General features: G+C 37.7%; 1 protein-coding gene across 13 annotated transcripts in view; it reads left to right on the forward strand.

Annotated features, from left to right (window-relative positions):
- The window catches only part of TRPS1 (transcriptional repressor GATA binding 1), a 247408-nt gene that overhangs the window by 90149 nt on the left and 141125 nt on the right, over window positions 1-16134 (forward strand). For all 13 annotated transcript variants that reach the window (XM_071553961.1, XM_071553957.1, XM_071553959.1 and 10 more), the window contains one exon: window positions 4866-5469. In XM_071553961.1, coding sequence (XP_071410062.1) covers window positions 4866-5469 — 604 coding nt within the window. The remainder of the gene's footprint in view (window positions 1-4865; window positions 5470-16134) is intronic.

Consider the following 16134-nt stretch of genomic DNA (forward strand, 5'->3'; position numbering starts at 1 on the left):
TACAAGATTTATTGGCCTCCATTTTCCACTAATTCTGCTACTACTTATTTTCCATTGTACCTCTGAGGAATCAGATTCTCTTCATGTTCATTGGGAAGCTTAGTTTTTTCTCAAAACTGTCTGGTATTCTAATGAGCCAGAAGTTGCCAAGACTTTTAATTTAGATAAAAATCAAACAGTATTTGGGGAAATTTTGTGTGTTGGTCTGGAGATTATTTTCCTGCTTGATCCAAATAATTAATTTTGAATATTTTTTTAAAAATCAAAGTAGCTTCTTGCAGAAGTGGATTTTTTTTCTAATTTTGCTAAAAGATGTGGGAAATTTTCTCATTTTTGCAATAGTCAGAATTTTTCAAATAAATTGTTACTTGACAGAAAGCATTTGATCCATGCTAGTAGTAATTAGAAATGCTATGCTGAAAAATTCTCTAAACTTCTTTTTCAAAACAAGATAGGTAGTGATTCATTAAACTGCAAAATATAATAAGAAAATATAAAGACTCAAATAAAAGCTTTGGCAGTGGTGTAGAATTCTTTTTCTAATAAATGATTTTGAAAATATGGATGACAGCAGTTGTGTGGGGTTCTCTTTAGGAATTCTTTTTGAGTTAATATCAAATTAAATAGTTCCTTAACTCATCAAGATAAGTGAGGTAGAGGGACAAAAGGCAAACGAGTGCTTGGAGCTCGCACCATCCCAGTGCCAGGGCTGCATCTCAGGGTTGGGGTGTTGGGGACAGGGGTGTTGAGGCTGAGCAGTCCAACTCTCAGGCAGCAGAAGCCAGAGCAGGGGCTCAGATGTGCAGGTTATGGAAATGTGGAGCCTTTGGGACACTCTCCTGAGAAGCCAGCTGAGGGCAAAAGTATAAACTGGGGCCTGCTGGCTCCCAGTTTTGCAGCAGAGCAGGAGTCTTCACTCAGTGAACAACAGCAGCAGCAATGAGGACCTTTTCCATCCTGCTGACACCTTAATTCACTGCTCTGAACTTGTTTGCTCTTGCCAATGGCTTTTGCTCTCCTTTCATCTCAGCCTTGCTCTCCACTCTGCCCAGTCTCCTCTCCTTTCTGACCCTCTGTTGAATTTTCTTGCTTGCTTTCCTTGCTGTCTTTCCTTCTGAGTATTTTGTCTCTCCACAAGCTTGAGTGCAGCATCTATCCCCAAAGTAAACTTTCTTATAAACCTGTGTCTTCATGAGAAATTATAGTAATTATTATATTCATAATTAAATTCAAAACATGCAAAAAAATGGACGTGATATGACAGCCATACCTTCATCCAGAATATTTTCTATGCCCTAGAGCCTAGGACTGTCTTCAGGTAATTAAAAAAAAAAAATTCTTGTTTTGTAGAGGATGGTGTTTTGTAATACTTCAGACTAGTTAGAAGTATGTCAACAAGACTTAATTAACAACCGGCTAGTGTCGGGAGCCTATTAGGAAGCTCAAATAAAGAATACTAAATCCGTCAACCCCTTCCCCCCCAACTTCAAGATTTTGCAAGGGAAAATCCTTGTGTCTGACAGCACCCAATTCAGACATATTTCAGTGCAAATAATGGTAGGATTTTTTTAAGTTGTCAGAACATAACTGCAGCAAAAGGTTGACCTGAATTTCTTGACATTTAATCTTGGAATTGGACCATAAATGTTTTAATGCCCACAAATAATCAGATCTTTGATTTATTTTGTAGTGAAAATAATAATGCTAAGTGACATCAGTGGAAGGGATGACACTGCCAGCCCAATGCCATATTGCTGAGAATGTCAGTTTCGGGCTTGAACCTGCTGTTAGTTTGCTTAAATGCTGTATAAACAATACCACGAAAGGGAGAATGCTGTTTCCTTCTTCATTTACATCACTTTTTTCCATGCAAACTGAGATTTTCCTCAAACATCTCTTCTTTGTGGAGCCCTGTACTGATACATGGCATTGAATGTGATGAATTCAGTTTCAGACGCTATAGCTGTAGTTAAGCTGTAAATTGTAGCTTTGAGGTAATGCTCTCCTATGCTCATTGTGTACTTTGCAAACTGGAATTCTTAAAATTTTATTGCTTAGCTTTGAACAGCTTTGTGCACAATTCTACGTGTAACTTTGGCTTTTAGAAACATGGAGTAGGTTTAAATTCTAGTAAAATAGAAATCAGATACTACCAACTTATATCTTTGATTTCTATCAGGGTGGAGTGAAAATGCAGAAAACATTCTCTTTTTTATGTCTTGTTCTGGGAAAGAATTAAGTTTCCAATTCCATTTTCAAAAGTTCTCTAATAGCTGATAGTAGTTATTTGTTTCGTATTTGGGACTGTGACTTATTTTGGACGGTTCCAAACTTTAGCTTATGTTTTGGAGCTTGGGGATAGAATAATACACAAGACAAACTCATGCAAAGTATGAAGATTTATAATGTCAGTGGCAGATTTTTAATACATACCGGAACAGTGTATATCCTGAAAAAAAAAGTCTGTTGGGTTACTGTCTACTGAAGTCACTGCTTAATTTTTCTGTATCATAGTGCTTATCACAGTCTCACATAAGAACAAAGAAAGCCTGTATTGCTCTCTTTGAACCAATTAGAAATAATTTAAATTAACAAACCTTTAATGTAATAGAAGTGATTTTAGTTGGGCCTCAGCCATGTAGTTAAAACCGCATCTAATATTCAACATTTACTTGTGTCCTCAAAAGTGTGGTGCCACTCTTGTGGGATATACGGCTCCTGATCAAAAACATTTAGCCAGTATGCAATAGAAAAACTAAAAACCAAGACAAGTTAGGCAGAAAAAGATCAGCTGTTTGGAGGTGTGATATCTGTAGATGAGAGCCAGGTTAGGAAAGGGGTTAGCTATTTAAATAGCCAAGTTAAACAAGAGACACTTAGGGCTAAGTAGCCTCCCAAAGGATTGATAAACTTTCACATGGGGAGTGTATGTGGTTGAACCATTAGCCCCAAATGGTGTCTTGTTTAACTTGGCTTTTAAGATAACTAGCCCCTGTCTAACTTGGACTTTTCTGATGGTATCCCACCTCTATAGGGCTGATCCTCTTTATAACTTGGCTTTTTGTATTTATAAAATGGTTTTGATCAGATAGCACTCTTTTTTTTTTTTTTTGAGTTCAGAAGAGAATTAAGCTTGGTTTAGAAAAGAATTAAATGGCAAGAAAGAATATATTAGTGTCACGTTGGGAGACAAGCTGATTTTAATAAAACACAATTGAAGAACAAAGTTAAAGGAACACAGCCAGAACAGGATTTTAACCCACATCTTGCTCTTCCCTGAGTAGATTTGGTTGCCACAAGGCTGTGTGGAGAATAGCTGAATATATTTTTTGCATAATGGAATGAGCCCATCTAGTCCCTTAAAATGAATATAAATAGGGGAAATGACAAAACGAAAACTGATACTGCACAAGGGTTGAAAAGCTTGAATCTGAGTATGTACTCATGTCTTCACACTGACACAACTGCAAGAAAATCAGACAATGTAAATAACATATGGTTTGTTTTTCCAACAAAAGGAAAGAAGGAAGACAAGGGGGTTTAATAAGTTTGGCAAGTTGTCCTTTCTAAACTATTATAGTCTAAAAGGGACATTTTGTGTATCATTCCAATTCTACAGATGAACCAAGAGCCAAATCCTGCGCTTACTGAAGTCAATGGGAGTTTTGCCATCAACTTCACTGAGACAAAGATTTGGCCTTAAAAGAATTAATTCAAACCGTTGGAGTTGTCAGGACAGTAACAGATTTCTCATACAAGTTTTGTCCTGCGTGGATAGCAAAAGACTAATTTTTTAGCTTGGCTAAAGATGCTGTTGTGACTCTGAATGCCTGGGGTGGGGATGTGTGAATGTGTCTGTAGGGAGAAGCTTTCATAAAGTTCTGTACATTTTGCAGGGCAGAGACGGTATTTTGCTCTGCATTGGTAGGATGTTGGGCGCAGCGGGGCCCAGAGCCTGGCAGAGGGCTCTGACCGCTCCTGTGCTATAAACATTATTCATAATGGCGTTAGAGAGCTCATAAACAGTGTTCTATTCCTATGACAGATACAGTAAATGGATAACATGTTGTTCTCATATAGCAACATATGCTTTACATAATTTAGTAATGCAGTACTTTATATAGGGTTTTAGAGTAAAACCAGGAAGGTGTATTATTCCACACTGCTCCACAGCTCCTGCCCAAGAATATCCGTATTTGACAAGAAAACACAGTTTGCAGTGACCCAGCTGATTGTTTTGCTTTTTCTTTAGAGCAGCATCTTTTAAAGTTGTATTAAAATGTGTTAGAGAACTAAGTAATGAGTGTTGTGTACAATCTTCTGTCCTTTGCTGTATACTTATCAAGAGTTAACCAGAGCTCCATTCAAAATCATCTTTGTAAAGCAAAAGCGTATGAAATTGGTGGGAGTACAGGAATTTTAAAAACATTTTAACTTTCTAACATATATCTGTATTACATAAAGTGGATTTTTTTTATAAAAATAAGAACTATGGATTCCTAACTATTTGATTTTGGTTGACAAATACATGCTTCTTCAGCATTTGTACTGCAGTAGAAAGTGAAAAGTGTATTGCAGCAAACTGTAGAGGAAAACCACAAAATCCTAGTGAAAATTGTATAAAGTTTAGAATAATGCAGTGGAATGTGAATGAACAATAGGAGGCCATTGCAAGGTGTGGGGGCAAAAAAACAGCTGGATTTTCCCCCTGTTGTGTGAGACATCAAAGTAAACCTGCTTGCTTTATTTAGAGAGAACCATACTGCAAGTTAAATTTATTTTCTTAATCTTAGTAGGTCAGACTATTGTGAAGGGGAGGGCCAAGGGGAGACTCTCATGTTAATATGCTTTTTGTTTTCTTCCAGGAGAGTACACAACTGCTACAAATGCCGTCAGTGCAGCTTCACAGCTGTTGACACTCAGTCACTACTAGAGCACTTCAACACTGTTCACTGTCAGGAGATGGACATCACTACAGCCAATGGGGAGGACAGTCACGCTGTTTCGTCCATCAAGGAGGAGCCAAAAATTGACCTCAAGGTCTACAGTCTGATTAATCCGGACCCCAAAATGGGGGAGTCCATATCTGACAGCATAGTGAAGAGGGAAAAGATAGAAGATAAGGAAGTGCTCAAGGAGAAAGGCTGGACTGACAGCCCCAGTGATGATCTTCGCAATGTGACCTGGAGAGGAACAGACATTCTGAGGGGGAGCCCATCATACACACAGACCAGTCTGGGCTTATTGACCCCAGTGTCCGTTGGCCAAGAGCAGCCAAAGCCTTTAAGGGATAGTCCAAATGTTGAAGCTGCCCATCTTGCGAGGCCCATTTACGGCTTGGCGGTGGAGAGCAAGGGTTTCCTGCAGGGCGTGCCAGCTGGAGCAGCGGAGAAAGCCGGGCAGCTCACCCAGCCCTACTCTGGATCTGGGGAGAGCAAGACAAAGGACGAATCCCAGTCCTTATTACGGGTAGGAAACTCTCTGTTTTTTTTTTCCTCTTGCTTTTTATGATTACATGTATGTTATGTTTAATTAGCCATGAAAATTATTTCTTCAGATTCGGAGTAACATGGCTGAGGTTGTTTTAGTATGTGGAAACAAACAAAGAAAAAGATCAAGGAAAGACTGAAATTTGTAGGGCCAAACTGGCAGATAAATGTTCCAAAGTGGTCACATAAAACAATCTATATATTGATGTAGTATTAGTAAGCAAGTGTTTCTGCTTTTGCTATTTAGCTCTGAATTTTGTTTGATCATTCCTACTAATTGTGCAGCTTGGTCATGCATTTGAAGAAGGAAGGTTTATAACCCCAGAAGGCTGCACATCTGTTACACTAAAACAACTAATCATCTCTTAAATTTTTTGGTTGTGTGACAGTTCACACTTAAACAAGATTTCATGTTATTCCATATCTAAGAATATGAAGCCTGAGTTAAATATTAATAAAAAGTAACCTTTTTTGGGGAAGTAACGTAATTGTGTATCAGTTTTGATACTTCTTTGGTTTCCTTGGAAGCAAAAGAAAAAGGGGAAAAAAAGGCTGTAGTTCGGGTGATAAAAGAAGGCAAATATTTGTTACACCAAATAATTCCTATTCTTTTTTTTTGTTTTTAATAAAAGGACCTATATGTAAGGAATTTCCCTTTCCATTGATGTATGTTTTTCCCACTGTAGAGAAAACTGAGTTGAGAAAAGCTCTCAAATTCTGAAAGGCTGAACAGAGAGACAAATAATTGCCTTTCTCCTGGAGTCATCACTACATGTTTTCAGGAGTTGCTTCCTATCAGAATTTATAGAAACTTGCTAAAGGAGCAGTCAGTCTGCAGACAATCCTCACTAGAATGGAAGTGATAATCTGCTGGTTTCCTTTTTTGTCTTTTATTTGAAGATATATAACCATAGCATATTACTCTAACATATCAGAAGAAGAAAAAAGGCAAGATATGTTTTATTCCATAGTCCGCTAAGATTATACATAGGTATATCTGTCTTAAAAGTGTTGCGGTTATTCTAATTATAAAACAGCATGTTTGTCACTTAAACCCTGCATGCAACTTAGGAGGGCAACTGACTTTTGTACCTCACAGGTCATGAAAAGTTATTGTTGTCAGATTTTAAGTGTATGAGAAGCAGCTACAGTATGACCGGTTCCTTGTTGCTAACCTGGGTGTGTGCTCACTGTGGATGGCAGAATTATATTTCTGTCCTCCATTAGGAAATATGTATTAAAATGTAGACATAAACCTATCTAGAAGTGGAATTCATGCTGTACATATGATGTTAGTTACATCCCACTTCAGTTCCTGTAGTGGTTCTTAGACATGCACAGACATACATCATCTAGAGGATCCACTTAAGTTAGGGTTTATCAGAATACAAATAATTTTCATTTATTTTTTTGACTACTAAAGAATAAAAAAAAACCCAATCCAACAAAAATCTGCAAAAGGACACTTCCAGAATCAGCTCTATAATTTGGTCTAAATTTGGTTGGTAGCTGGAGCCTAAAATCTTAGTAAGCGGTAAAATAAGGCCATTATTTTATCTACTTTAGCCCTTGCTGAGTATATAATGGGAAACTGCTTCTTATGCCCTTTTCAAAAGTAAGTTCAGACACTTTTTTAAAGTCTTTATACAAAAGCACTAATATATATATTTACACATCTCTCTCTATATATATATACTTACATATGCATATAGATATTTTAATTTTTTTCCAAATTGCTACTTTATCAAATTGGAAATATTTTGATCACTTCTGAGTATTCAGAAATATGAAGAACCTGTAATTTCCATGTTTTCTGAAAAAAAGTCTTATTTTTCTGTATTAACAGTGCATATAAATTAGTTCCTTGCATTTTAAAATCTGTACAACTAAACTTTTCTTTTGTAAGATTTTAATGATTTATTAGCAGATTTTGTCTATGTAGACTGATAAAACCTTATCAGCACCCTTCAAATAGGAATTACTTTTGTGTACACCATTAGCTGCCTTGCTCTTTGAACTCTGTTGTGCCAAAGATTTGTCTGGGTCTTATCCTTAGTTATAATATTTTTATTGTCACTTTTCTTCTTTGAAAATTGGGCAAGTTGCTTTTGTCAGTTTGAAATATTTTAAAAAAAAGGGAAGGAGGTTAACTTTTTCATCTGCTAAACAGTCCCCAATCTTACCTGTTTCATCATGATTGATGGATAAAGGAAAAAGTAATGAGAACTGAAACTTCTTTAAGGTAAGGGGTGATCTGAAGGATAGGAGGTGTGGGAGTGTGATTCTGAGAGTGATATTAGTTCCCCCTTCTTTTGGTTTGTGAAAAAGATAATAGAAACCCAACTTCTTTACTTTGCTCTTGATTTAGTTTTCTGTAGACAGAATTATGGGATGCAGTACTGGAGCCAGGAAATAAGAAGACAAAGTGATGGTCAGCGCGACCATTGGGAGCTTAGTGTCAAATATTACCTGACGTACAGATATGTATACCTGGAAGTTCACTTTGCCCAGAGAGAATTAGAAATTGTTCAGAAAAGAACTTACCTTCCATTATTAAAAAAGCAAATTTTTGTATTCCTCTGAAAAAAAAATACACTGTACTGTCAAGCAAGTTGCTCATTATTAACTACTTTTGGATACATATGTTTTTCTAATGTGAAATATCTAGTAGGAGTTGGTCCCCTCCGAAAGCAAAGCGTTAAATCAATACCTCCTTCTGGTATCGTATAACGAATGCTCATGCAAAACACTGTATCCCAGGACGACTGGTGACTAGGAAACCAAATGTATAATAAAATCACTGTGGACACCTTAATATTTTTCCTCCCAGAGACTGACACAGAGGAAGCCAAAAATTTGGGATTACTCAGTGAATAAATACTGTGAAAAAGGAACTGGAAAAAAAGGTCTCTAACACATCGCTTTGGTTGTACTGGCTATTCAGTATTTATAAAGTGGTTCTGCTTATTACAAATGATTTATAATGATTTGACAGTAGCAGCAATACTGTATGCTTTTCATTTTTTAGTTTCCTGATGACTGGGGGAAGACAAAGCAGAGATCAGTTTTTTTCACATTGTTTCATATAGATAGATGTTAATACTGCAAGTTTAGAAGCAATTAGCATTTTGATAAAATATCAGAGACAAGACAAATCAAGTGGGGAAGGGTTGAAAATATACACAGAAATCCCTAATGCTTACAGGATAATTCTAAATTTTTGGAAATTACTTGGAGTGGCTTTCAGCCATTTATATGATGTTTCTTGCATTCCTCCATGCATGACGGCCATAGTCCCTCCTGAGACTCAGTGTTACAGTAGATTATTTGTGGGAGTCATTAGGGTAAGATTTCTAACAGACCGACTTGCTCGTGACCTTTCAGGAGCTGGAGATGGTGCAGTGGTGAGAGCTCAAACTCCACATGTGTGCAAAGACACATGTGCAGGGGATGCACCTTTTTCCCCGAGAGTGCTTCTAAGCTGTGTGTGTGTAACAGAATCTTTCTCAGGGGCTTGGTACACTTCTGTGAGTAGCTTTAATTTATTTTTCTTACTAAAATATTTCCAGCAGCTGTACTTACATCGAATCAGTATGTTTTGCAAATGGGAATTACCAAAAATGTACCTCAGCATGGTACAATGTAGACATTATTTCTGCTCCTCCTTAGAGTAGCTGATTTTATAGTTTAAAGATTTGTTGATACTGGAAGGTCTATTGAGATGCAAAAATGTTCCTTTTTTTGGGTAGCACATTGGCAGCCAGCAGACTCCAGGCCAGGCAGATTGTTTAATGCTTTGACAGCACAGATCTTGGACAGCAGGAACTTTTTGCTAAACTGATTTTAAATGAAGTGTCCTTTTTTGGTATGTGTGGACACTGCAGGAAAGAGTTTTCCACATAGTGGGGAATTGTAGCCTGAGCCTTCAGACCTATACACAGACCAAGTCAGCCCACCTAAAGGTGTTGGTATGCACATGGCAGTTTAGCCAATGCAGATGCAGAATAACACAGATCAGCATGCCCTGTCGTGCCACATGGACCTGCAGACAGCAAGGAGACCTCTGTGTATTAATCATAATTGAAATGGAGGGATTTGTGTACCATCAAAGGAAGAAAGATTGTCACATTATTGCAAAGGTAGTGTTGATTTTTATCAAAAGTACACTGCAGGCTGTAACATTAAATATCTAACTGAAGTTTTATTAATCTTTGCTGTGAGCTTTTTAATATGGGTCAAAGGATAAAATCAGTTCTTCTGTTAAGTGAGATTATTTTCACCATAATGATCAGACTGTTTACACACTACAGGAAATCAGGGCATTTCAAGAAAGTTTCCATTTACTTTAAGAATAGTTATTTTCTTTCTGTCTGTGACATTTGCACTTCTGATATTTCATACAGTCTAAAGCTGGTTATATGGCTTTAAATTTGGGGGACACAGGAAATGAGAAAAAGTTTTTTCCCCTCTCCCTGTTTTGCATTCTCCTATCTGGGTGATTGACTGAGCTAATTTTAAAATAAGCAATTGGTACGAAAGTATTGAATTAACATCTAATTGATTTAACACCAGTACAGTAAATACCAGACACAATCCCTGGTGGCAAAGCATTTTTTCTCCTATTATAAAGTACTGACTCCTGTTATCCACAGAGTTGGATGCCAGATAGATGCAAAGCAGTGGAAATGCTGAGCTGGTCTTTGTGATTTCCAAAAGACTTCTGTAAACATTCAGTTCTTGGCCAGAAGGATAACATACTTTTGAAGTAAAAGCTGCCTCTCTGGTGCTGGTAGAAGTATTGCTGCTGCTGCTGTTGCTGCTGCCTTTAGCAGCATGAGAAGGTTCAAGAACATGGAATGGGATCTTGGTTTAAATGTGATTTTTTAGTGATCACTACAAGGTGACAGATGGAAGTTTTTGTGCACTTTGGCAATGTGTCCCACTTCCAAACACCTTTTGATAGCACCATCTTAATGGTTTATCTACAGTATTAAATTTAATGCATATAATTGTATCTCACTTCTTACGTTTAATTGCTGGAGGTCTTGGATGCTGCATCTCATCCCTAGACCACTTTGAGAAAGAAGAAAGAGGCCCTTTAAACAAGAAACATCTGAAATAATTTCCCTGTAGCTGCATCTCATTTTTTTCCCATTTCCTCTGACTGTTAGAGATCTTTCAGGAAGTATTTATAGTCAAGGCCATTCATTGCCATACGGGTCCTCTAATTAGCTGAAGGGAACTCAGCAGGCACTGTGTCTTACTAATGCACAGAGCTCTGGCAGGTCAGAGAGCTGCCAAAGTCTCTCATTTTTTTCGAAGCACCTGTTTCCACAAGTCTCTGCCTGGGGAGGCAGTGGGCTACTTTTTTAAATATAACTACATCCTGGAAAATTACAAGAATCCTCCAACAAGGAAAATGAGAAAATAAAGTTAGGACTTGAAGAGAAATGGTTTTGTAGCTTCATGTTTACAGTGCAAAACCGAGGTGGATAAAATCCCTGCACAGGTGAAGGGCTCAGGAACTTTCTGAAGGTTTTCAAGTAGTTTCGAAACAAACATGTACTTGGCTGCTTTTAGTAACTGCTGGAACCAAACCCACAAGAAACTGAATGTTTTGCATTACTCATCCCAACAGAGTGATCAGATAGGGCTAGAAAGTAACTTTTAGAAAAATGTTAACCTGCCCAATGAAAGGCATGTTTCTGGTTTTTGTGTGGGGTGTGTCTGTCATGTGGTGAGACAACCCCACCTCATCCATGTTTACCCACCCAGTAGGGCATAGGGCTTTTTTTTTTTCTTTCTCCCTTTTACGAAATGTGGTTTAGAAGAGAATTAAGTGATAAAATCATTATTTGGGTGGGGCACAGTAATAATGTGAAAGGGCAGCAGCTACGTCAAAATCCTTGATGAGAAGGTGAATCAGTATCTGGAACAAAGGGCTGGAGAGATGGGTACAGCCCCCAGGCCGCTGCATAAGCAACAGGGTTTGTTGAAGTTGCTATGATCAATAACAATGATTCAAGCAGGGAGAACTGAGATAATTCTTGATTTAAAACAAACTGCTGCTTTTGGATAGGAGAGATTGTAGCGCAGATGAAAACAAAAGAGTGCTTTCTTGTATTGAACCGAGTGGCCAAAACAGATTGACAGTCACTGTCACATTCAATTAGCTCAACTTTATATTGCCCTTCCTAGTTCAGGTAGGAGAACCTCTCTTTTGCTCCCTCCGATCTGGTATTTGCTGTCCCAGCATTGGTGAGAGTGAGAAGGGTTTATGCTCTGTTTTGACCTGGGTGCCACATGCCTGTGCCTGGACTGGTTTGCTGGGGGAGCATCAGCCAATGTGTGAGGCAGGCACTCTGTGCCATCTCTGCCATGGGGAATGGCAGTATCAGACTTGGCAGGAGGGTAGGAGTATCCTTGGTTCCTGGGTACAGTTCTCTTTAGCAGCTTCCACTGCTGCAGGCTAGGTGGGTGTCTGGGCATAGAATCATAGAATCATAGAATCGACTGGGTTGGAAAAGACCTCCAAGATCATCAAGTCCAACCCTTGGTCCAACGCTAGTCCATTTACTAGATCATGGCACTCAGCGCCACGTCCAATCTGCGTTTAAAAATCTCTAGGGATGGTGAATCCACCACCTCTCTGGGCAGCCCGTTCCAATGCCTGATTACTCTCTCTGTAAAGAATTTTTTTCTGAACTTAAATTTCCCCTGGCAGAGCTTAAGCCCGTGCCCCCTTGTCCTATTGCCCCCCAGCACTGTCCCCTATCCTGAACAGGAGGCCTTGGTGTGTGGCATGTAAGCCAGAGACTCCCTTGCCCTGGGCTGAGACTCAGAGGTCTTCCTCGGTCTTAGACACTCTGTGCTGCTGAGTCACCCCTGTTGTCCCTGTCCTGCAGCTGGTGTTCAAACCTCTTGTGCTGAACTGGGCGCATGGAACGAGGCAATGTCATTCTTGTAGGCATGACTGATCCAGTAAGCAGCTACTTTTTTTTACTGTCTTCAAATACATTCCTGATATTTTTTTTAGATTCCAAATTGTGCTGACAGTAGCTGCAGGTTGGTTAAAGCAACTGGGTGTGGGGCGCAGCTGTGGGCACTGCAGAGACAAACAGTGCAGCAGCAGCTCCCTCCAGTCTAAACAGTTGGGAGAACTGTCAATGGGAAGCCTTGTTTAAAATGGAAGTAAGTAAATGCAGCTTCTTGCACAATGACTAAATTAAAGAATTAGTTGAGCTTTACCAAAGTTTTGAAGTTAAGTGCAACTATAATCATTAAACAGCTATGGCCAGTTACTTAGCAATAGATTGTATACCTGAGTGAAATGGAAGCTTCAATTGTATTTAGAAATTAAGGACAATCTTTGCCAGACTGGATCTAATAAGAAGCACACATTCATGTTTAAGGGCAGAACTTGCAGCTAACATGTAGATTTTCAATGGAAAATTAAATTTCATAGATGAATGCAGGCAAGGATTGTACGTAATTCTAATTTTGTCCGAAGTACTATGATGCTGAACAGTGAAAATCTATGTGAAGATACCTCTAGAGTCTGGAAGTGCAGAGTTGCTGTCTATGCTGAATTTCAGATGACCCTCTACACGTATCTGGTAATTAAACAACAAAATAAATATATTCTCTTAGAGGAGGGATATTATGATAGACAGCAAATAAATGTTTAATTTATTGGACTAAGAAAGGAGCATTGTAATTTTAATTGATTTGAAGGAATCCAGATGCTATCCACATCTTAACAAATTCAAAATGGTAAAGATTTAAAAAGAGATTTATGAATAAACAGTGCAGACACATGTTCTGTGATTTTTTTCATGGAGGTATCTAGGCTGTTAATACAGCTAGTTAAAAATGACAGCTATGGAAAATAGCTGTTAGATGAACAGATGTGTGATGAAAAAGAAATATATGTGTGTGCATGTGTGTGTGTTTGTGTGAGATACGCAAACGATTTTCTGGAATGTCTTTTGTTACCTTGACACTCTGAGAATATGTTGTCTTCATTTTAAGGTCTCTAATGTAGCCCAATTGATTTAGTGAACCATTTCCTGCTTAATATAATTAATTTACTTCTTCCACCAAGTTCTGTTTTCAAAATGAAGCTTTATGGTAGCTAAATGGTACTTGCTGATGTTTCCCTACACATTTTTTTTAGTAGCAGTATATGTATTTTAGAAAATATTGCAGTCTTTTTTGTAGAGATATATGTACATGCAACATAAATCTATAAATATATGTATTCCATGTTGCATGTTGCATTACTTAGAGTTCAGCTAGAATGTATTTTTTAGCATAAAGATAAGAAGAGGAACAAGGATGGGGTTTTCTATGCTGTGAACAGTATTAGGTTTCTGAAAAAAAATGAGGTAGTGGCAGCCCAGGCTGTGCAGCACATTGCAGGCAGCTTGATAACAGGCTTGGAAATCTTTGCTGAGTTTGCCTATCCTTGTGCTGCCTGAGATTTTCAAATCTTGGATTGGTGAATCATGTTTGTCCTAGTTAGATGGTTAATTCCCTACGATTTTCTTGGCTGCTCCTAGGCTTTAGTCTCCTGATTCTGTCTGTAAAATGGGAATAATGGCTATTTCCCATCTCAAAAAGCAAGAGTGAAGAGGGATATGTTAAATTCTGTATGTGCTATAATAGTCAAAGCAAGAAAAGTCTGATTCATGGGCATCCTAAATCAATATTCTGTGTTGTCTTCTTGGGATGTGATGATGTAAACTTCTGCAAGAATAAGAATGAAAGAGAAAAAGTAAAGAAACTGATTATCATTTTAATTTTAATTTTGTTAAAATTTCTATTCTTTTCTTCAACCTGGGGGTGGGGCAGTGGAGAGAAAGCAGGAATTTTGGAGCAAGACATTCGCATTTCTTGGTTGACTTTGACCTCATTTTGGTTTATGTCTGATGTGTATGGTAGCAACCTGCACATTTTCACTTATGGGAAGAAGTCTTTTTAACGATGGCTTACAGTGCAGTCTTTAATCATGTCAGTTGCCTCCAGCAGTTACTGAGACTAAAATTCCACACACTCCATTTTCAAATGGGTTATCCTATTGGCTGAAAGACTGTCTGTGATTTGAAAATTGTCTCTAAATTAAAAAAGTGAGGAAAAAAGAGAAACAATCAGAACATTTGTGAAGAAATTTGCTATGAATGGGAATAAGGAGAAATGCAAACAAGCCTGAAATGAGTTTTGATTCACATGTTATTCTGGGAGCCTACAATTTCTGGTTAGAAAATGGCATATTTTAGGTCTATTTCCTCCAGTTTTTGGCATGGAGCAATGCCTGTTTTGTTCAGTCAGATGTTCAAATGGGAATTTTGGATGCTTAGAACTAATTTTAGTAGGTGGGGGGCAAATTTATTATGATGCTACAAATAGAGTTTGATCACAGCTGTTTCATTGCAATTATAAAAATTGGCTGTGAATTGCTTAAACCGTATTTGCTGATTGAAAAAAAAAGTAATCTCTTCTACACAAACCTCTGTCTTGTTATCCTTAAAGTTCCGAGTATCATCATTTATATACACAGGATTTTGAATCTGGCTTGATCATGTTGCCAGAGTGTTTTCATGCCTCTCTCCCTCCATGCCCCAACAGTGATAGTGTGCTCAAATGACTCTCCCATTCTTTCCTGAAGGACCTTCTTGTGTTAAGGTGAATTTCTGAGCTTGGTCTGAAATTACAGTAAATCACACACAAACCTCTTAAGACTTATTAAAAAATATTAGAAACTTCACTGGAAGTTGGGCACTTCAAAGCTCTCACTACTCCAGTCTGTACATGACTAAAAGGCTGTAAGGCAAACACCACAAGGTGAAAGCTTTCAAATCAAAGCAAAACTTAATATACCACTATTATCCCCTTTATAAGACATATGGAGAATAATATCTTTTCATATTTATGAGGGGTTTTTTTTCTGATAGTAACTGCTTTAATGTTCATGCATTTATTCTTTTAGTTAGGAAATACTGAGTTGTACTTTGTACTTTTTTAATGTTTCATGGCCAGGTCCTCTCCCAACCCAAAGTGGGTGTATTCCAGACCTGTTTATAAGTTTCTGTTGTGCAGAATAAGCTTAGCCTGTTTTTTGAGAAAAGGGTTTCTTCACAATTACCCAGCTATGGTGATCATTTTGGCATTCCTCCCTGCAGCTAAAAAAGAAGACAAATCATCTATAAACTCTCAATTGACAGTACAGTACCTTTTAGCGTGTTACTGAAACTCATATTTGACTGAGGTGTTCAACAAACTTAAATATTTCCTTTTGCTTAAAATTCTTATAAAACCTACTTCATGCAGTGTTTAAGGTGTGGGGAAAATGTGATTAAAATCTTGTAGGCTTCAAGGCTTGTAAACATCTTGGCACCTATGTATGTTGGTATGCATACATGTGTATGTTTACTAATTTTAAATTAGGTTATAAATTAGGATTAAATTAAAAAATGAAATATTTAAATTAAGAATGAAAAATGTTTCTCCACTGAACACAAAATTTCTGCAGTTATTTAGCCAAATGGTTTGTAGGACAAATAATAATTTATAAAGCAAAGAGCATGAACTTTTACAGCTTTATTGATTTTCCCATTATGGAAAACTATATTCTGCTTAGCAGAAC

The sequence above is a fragment of the Pithys albifrons genome, chromosome 4 (genome assembly GCF_047495875.1).
Source record: "Pithys albifrons albifrons isolate INPA30051 chromosome 4, PitAlb_v1, whole genome shotgun sequence".
Classification (NCBI taxonomy): Eukaryota; Metazoa; Chordata; class Aves; order Passeriformes; family Thamnophilidae; genus Pithys; species Pithys albifrons.